The following is a 6,764-nucleotide window of genomic DNA, read 5'->3' as shown; positions in this document are numbered from 1 at the left end:
AGCTTATTCTTCTCCCTCTTTCTAACCTTCCCTAATACGAAATTCCTCATTCATAAGTTCTAGACACACCTAGCCAAGTTCAAAGTTGCCTTCGCCCTAGACGTGAAAGGTTGATAATTTCTGAGGGTTTGGTCCCAAATCTTTATTTTAATTATTTGATTTAATTGTTTGATTTAATATTTTCCTTGAAGTCACTAACGTGTGTATTTCGTTATTAGAAAGAGATACGAGGCATCGAAGTAAGTAATTTAATTGCTTTATTCCTTTAGAAAGGCATGCTTATATTATTTTAATTCCTAGTATCATGTTAGGATGATTTTATTGCTTTCTAGTATCATGCTTAGGTTGCTTCCTATTATTCTTTCTTCTGTCATGTTAGTATCGTGTTAGGGATAAAGATTTGATTTTTAATATTTAGTGACATGCTAGGATTTGTTATTAATCTTATTAGTATCATGCCTAGGATCTTGCTATTATTATTAAGCTTTATTTATTGTTATTATGATGATGATTGTTGTTATTATGTTGCTTGATATATATTATCGTTGTTATTGCTTGATCACGCCCTCTCTTGCTGGTTTAAAAGGAATTTTTACTAGTAATCACGCTTAATAAGATAATTAATAATTTTATTTAGGCTAATGTGATTATAATTCAAGTGATCGCCAATAATAGTTTTGTTTGTGCATTAATATTCAACCAACGTAGATAAACAGGTTTAGGATTAATATATTGGTTGTATGTTAGTCAAAAAGCGAACATGAATATGAGAAGAATAAAGTAGAGGCCTTTTTAGGGCAGGTTCAATCTCTTTTAGGTTGGATTTGTACCTTCATCCCTGAATATCCAATCATGGTTCAGGACCACTATGGAGTTAGCGATCTCATGGATCGTGAAGGGGTGTAACCTTCACCCTGTGAACGGTTTACAAGTTCCTAAAACTTGTTGGCGACTCTTTTACTCTAGCTTCCTTCCCTTTGGATGCCACCATGCTTAAGTGTATGATCACAGTGGGGCTCAAGTGTAGGATGCTTGAAACATTCCCTACAGGTACTGCTATTTGTATGTGGATACCCTTCCCAACAAATCTCGTCGTCTTTTCCTTCTTTACTTCTCCATTTCCCAATGACTTGACAAAAATTATTGTAAAGGTCATGTAAACGACTGCTTTTATGAAGTCTATGACTTAAGGCAATATATGTAGATTCGCTTCTTTGTGATGATAATATGCCTCCAGAAAAAACATCTTTTGTATAAGTCCTGCTCTACTTGTGTTTAAGCTAATATAATCTATTTAGCCATGCATTATCATTGCATTTAAAAGCTGTTGTCATCCTACATTAACAACATATAAAATTCAGCACATAAAAACAGTAAAAGGAAGTCCTGATTATCTGTTGTAAAATGAGGAGAAGCTATGGTATTATTCAGCATTATATCTGATTATATGTTATAAAAACAGCACATAAAAACAACACATAAATGAACAGAAACTATGGTATTGAGCAGAAGCCCTGATTATATGTTATAAAAACAACACATAAATCTGTTGTCATCATGTACACTTTTTTTTTGCTTAAACAGAAGCTGTAAAATGAGTAGAAGCTTTAAAATAAGCAGTACCTAGGAGAAGAGTAAAAGAAAGTGTAAAAAGAAAGTGCTTAATGTAAGCTTACTTGTTCCAAAAGTATTTAAATTCTAATGGAGTCTGACATTTTTTCAGCACTCGATCAAAGACATCCATAAACCCATCCTTTTGTCTTATGTCTCTGATATGTGCTCTAGAATCTTCACCTATGTGCCATATGCACAATCTGTGTGTAACTCTAGGGAACACAGTTTGTATGGCCGAATTCATGGCAAATGATTGATCTGTCATGAAAGTTTTCTGGTATAGACCTTCCACTGACTTCAAAAAAGTGGTGAACAACCATACAAAAGAGCAAGTTCTTTCATTCAAGATAAATCCACAACCAAACATACAATTGTGTCCATGACTATTCATTCCCACAAATGGACAACAAATAAGGATATACGTATTTGTCCTATATGTGGTGTCATGTACCACTAAGTCTCCAAAAACCATGTAATCCTCTTTCATTTTCTTATCCCTCCAAAAAAACTCGTTAAAGATGAATCAAGGTCAACTTCAAAATCCCAATAAAAATCCTCTTCATTAGCTTGTCTTTGCTTAAATATACTAATGAGCGTGTTTGCATCACAACCATCAAATTGTTTCCTCATTGCTCTAGCAATAGCATTATATGCATTCTCTAATCTAAAACGAAGTGTAGGGGAACTTGTAGCTTCTACCCTTAAACACTTGTAAGCTTCTGCAACACCTACACCTCTTCTCTTCATATGCACAAGGTACTGTACTTCTTCATTTGTTATCCCTTTTTGGGACAACACATGATGTACCTGTTCTGGAGGAAAGAAACTATGGTTATGTTCTGTCTTATGCCTAACTACTTCCCATGCACCATTATTATCTATTTTAAAATATATCATAGCCTTGCAATTAGTTCTTCTAATTAGTTTGTTGTATTTCTTCTCCTTATTCTTCTCCTTATTTTCCTTCTGTAGACCTTCTTTATTGCAACAAAATTCTTGCCCTTTAACTTCAGCATTTGCTTCACTCCTCTTTAAACTGGAATATCTAACCCCAAATCCTTTTTTGAAAGCATACTCATTGTATACCTTGAATTCTTCTTTTACTATATTGACTTTTAAACCAAGTAGCTCTGATTCTTTAGCTTTTTTGTGTATGTTTTCCAATGATGCAAATTCTACAGCAATATCTACTTTGTTAGCTTGTTACAAAAATGAGCAAAATTATCTAATTAGCTTGCTAAGAATATCTATTGACTTAGCAATTTTTCAATAACATTATTTGATCATTAGAAAAATGAGCAAAACTGTCTTTGATAAAACACAGAGAATCAGATTCTGGTTTATTAAGTCATCTCATAATTTGATCACTTGCTGATTTATTCAACACTGATTAATAAGTCAGATGCAACACTATTTGATCAAATCAGATACAACACTGATTTATTCATTACTACTGCCTCTAACAATAAAAAATATCAATTTCACCTAAATTTGTTCATTCAGGTTTGCCCATATGTTTTTATTTGCTCATATGAAAATCAATAATAATGCCTCTAACATGATAATTAACCTCTGTTTTCTCAATTGTAGTACAATTAAAACCCGCATGCATGCACTAGATTATTAACCTCTATTTGCTCAATCGCAGTACAATTCATTATTTGCTCAATTGCATTACAATTAAAACCATTATGTTGAATAATTAAATTATGCTCATTCGAATTTTAATGAATAATCTCGATCAATTTATGCTCATTTAAGTTCATTATTGCTAAAATACATAGAATTTCGCGGTAATAAACATAAATTAAAAGATGAATTTGCTCAAATTAACAACTAACATTCATGAATTCGCAAAAAACAAAATTGCAAAAAAAAAGTGCAAAAAAAATTGCTCAATAGATACTTGGTTATTGCTCAGATTGATCTTCAATTTTTTATATTAGAGTTGGTATTGGAGTTGCAATCAATTATGCCATTATTGTTGTTAATTTTCGAGTAAATTGTCTGCAAAATTATGAAGAACAAAATTATGAAATTGAGTGTCAAAATAAAGAAGAAGAAAGGGAGCTCCAGGTATCATGCGTAAGGCACATGCTTTTTTTTTATTGCAAATTTAAATGGGTGTACCTAGAGGAAGGTACACACAGGTGTACAGAATAGGAGCTGGGCTTTTATAAAGGGCCCTCGAGATCGAGTTATCCACTTCAATGTATAAATTCTTCTGAACACTTTATCATGGTACATGTTTCGGTTCAAATATGCCTATTTAGGCCGTTTCATTTAATGGTCCACAAGCCTAATAGGCTACAAAGACCTTAAGTCCAAAAGTCCTCAAAAGACCCTTTTTCATGCCTAAAGCCTAGTCAGCTGCCACAAGCCCAATAAGCTCATTTGTGGCAGCCCATTTGCTATGTGTCTCCCAATCATCCCATTGCTAAGGTCCACATTCTCCAATGGTATAATAAACGAATTATATAGCTCTCAAGGTATCTACAAAAAGATCTACATTTATTGCAAGCATGGATTTCTCTATTTGAGTTCTCAATCTCACGTCCTAACTTGGGCATCAAAGGGGTTTTGTCGAACACACCCCCGAGGCCAGTTAACGTGCTCTTCTGTGCAGGCAATTTGAGTGGTTGATGGCGTTTGATGTTTAATTAAGTTCAATAACACAAGCGCCCCTTGGGCGTTAGATAAGTTAATTTAAAATAAAAACATTAAATTAAAATGAACATTAGTTACATTGATCGATGCGTGATTTTGGCGTGCATTCCCAAATAAATACTACTTCTGGAAATATTTTAATTGCTTATTTAAGGCGGGGGGCGTTCGTTAGCAAGATCCAAAGAAGAAAGTTTTTAACAAGCTTTAATTTTATACAAGGGGCAATTATGAGTCAAGAAAAACTTGATGTACGTAAGAGCATACCCTTCCCATTCTTGAGACTCCCCATAATTTCTCTATCCTCACCTTATTAGGCCACATCATTTTCCACTACCTTTATCATATACCTTCCCATTTTACAATTCCATATCTAAATTCATTAACCTCCCTATTTTACAATTTCATACCTTCATTCATTCACCTAGAATCGAACCTATAATTTCTAGACGATTAACTTATAGGGTCAACAAAAAAAGGAACTTCCTGTGTATTTATGCATCTTTTTTTCATGTAAGGTCAATGGAAAAGGAACTTCATGTGAAACCTAGAGTAATTCTTTGATTTGAACCTTACGCCTTTAAAGAGCTTTCATGATTCTTTGTGTAAGACATTCAGTTTGTTTAGCAATTACAACATCATAGGACTTATTGATTTCAGGCTATAATACTCCCTTTTGTCAATTTGTTGCTTCCTCCAAATCACTAGAACAATTAAAGTAAGCGGAAACCAAGTGTTTATCTTCTTTGCAACCCACCTGTCCTTTTTCCTCCATTTATTACCACTAATTAACTCGATGTCTTGAGCTTGAAATTCATCTTCATCATCAGCGAGTGATTGCTTTTGATTTTTGTAATCAAACGACATTCTAGTGCTACTGTTGTCTCCTATAGGAGTTGTGCGATGTGGCTCTACTTGTCACTAGTAGAAAAATATAGAATGCCACCGGTTCAAAACCCCCCTATGCCACCGGTTTTGAACTGGTGTTCACTTGAGGGATGTCATATCTTCAAAAAATGCAACCAGTTCAAACCGGTGGCGATTCTTAGAATTGGCACCGGTTAACCGGTGCTAATATATATATATATATATATATATATATATATATATATATATATATATATATATATATATATATATATATATATATATATATATATATATATATATATATATATATATATATATATATATATATATATATATATATATATATATATATAATATTAAATATATATTAAAAAAATCTGTACATCGGACATTAATTCTACCATTATAATTGATATTAACAATAATAATCATAATTAGTATTATAACTATTGTTAATTATAGTAATTATAAATATTATTATAATAATTATAATTAATAATAATTATAATAAGAATAATTTCTAAATTAAAATAAGAACAATAATACATAGATATTAATAATCCCAAATGCAATACAAAAATAAAAAGTGTCATATATATACAAACAATTACTAATTAATTAATAATGTTATTAAAAGGTTAACAAAATATAAATTCAAATAGAAGTGACATTTACAAATTAAAGGTGATTAAAGACGCCAACATCTCAAACTTCATTAAGTTCCTTGCTTGTCAACGGACCATCCTTTTGTACCTTGCAAAACTAGGAATACATATAAATTATGTTAGAATTAATTACTTAGGTTAAACATGTATAAATACATTTTCATCCTAAATGGCCCAATTATGGCCTATATGACTTCTACTTTGCCCATTTTCTACATTTCTTATCAAATGAACTATTTATTTCTCATAACATGTCAATATTACCTATTCGTAGGTGTCTAAAGCTTGAAATCACATCAAAAGAGCATTTTATTAAGTTTTAAGACGCTTTTTCATCCTAAATGGCCCAAATATGGCCTATATGACTTCTACCTTGCCCATTTTCTACATTTCTTATCAAATGAACTAGTCCTTTCTCATAACATGTCAATATTACCTAGTCTAAGGTGTCTAAGGCTTGAAATCACATCAAAAGAGCATTTTACTAGGTTTTAGGACGCATTTTATCCAAATTAAAATGGCCCAAATAAGGCCTATATGACTTCTACTTTGCCCATTTTCTACATTTCTTACCAAATGATTTCTTTCTTTCTCATAACATATCAATATTACCTAGTATTAGGTGTCTAAGGCTTGAAATCACATAAAAAGAGCATTTTATTAAGTTTTAAGATGCTTTTTCATCCTAAATGGCCCAATTATGACCTATATGACTTCTGCTTTGCCCATTTTCTACATTTCTTATCAAATGAACTATTTCTTTCTCATAAATTGTCAATATTACCTAGTCTTAGGTGTCTAAGGCTTGAAATCACATCAAAACGGCATTTTACTAAGTTTTAGGACGCATTTATGCCTTTTTCGCCTACTTATGCTCCTATAACCTTTGTATTTGCATGAAAATGAATACTCTTAGGCAATTTCAAAATAAAAACATGTTAAATATAATAA

The 6,764-nt window shown here is 31.8% G+C and overlaps 1 protein-coding gene across 1 annotated transcript; it reads right to left on the bottom strand.

The window, feature by feature from the left end:
• Positions 1–2,097: 2,097 nt before the first annotated feature.
• LOC145578000 (protein FAR1-RELATED SEQUENCE 5-like) lies at positions 2,098–5,145 on the bottom strand. The gene is made up of 2 exons (XM_081635411.1): positions 5,061–5,145; positions 2,098–2,789 (listed from the first exon to the last, which is right to left on the bottom strand). Exons 1-2 carry the CDS (start codon positions 5,143–5,145, stop codon positions 2,098–2,100), a joined length of 777 nt encoding a protein of 258 aa, XP_081491537.1.
• Between the last annotated feature and the right edge of the window lie 1,619 nt (positions 5,146–6,764).

The sequence above is a fragment of the Chenopodium album genome, chromosome 14, assembly GCF_948465745.1.
Source record: "Chenopodium album chromosome 14, dcCheAlbu1.1, whole genome shotgun sequence".
NCBI lineage: Eukaryota > Viridiplantae > Streptophyta > Magnoliopsida > Caryophyllales > Amaranthaceae > Chenopodium > Chenopodium album.
Note: the sequence above shows the minus strand (reverse complement) of the source record. Positions and strands in the feature narration are given on the sequence as shown.

Excerpts from the sequence above, each read along its gene's own strand:
- LOC145578000 (XM_081635411.1), bottom strand. The coding sequence starts at position 5,145 with ATGTCGTTTGATTACAAAAATCAAAAGCAATCACTCGCTGATGATGAA. Across the intron at positions 2,790-5,060 it reads AGACATCGAGTTAATTAGTG|AATTTGCATCATTGGAAAAC; the intron begins GTAATAAATGGA and ends ATATTGCTGTAG.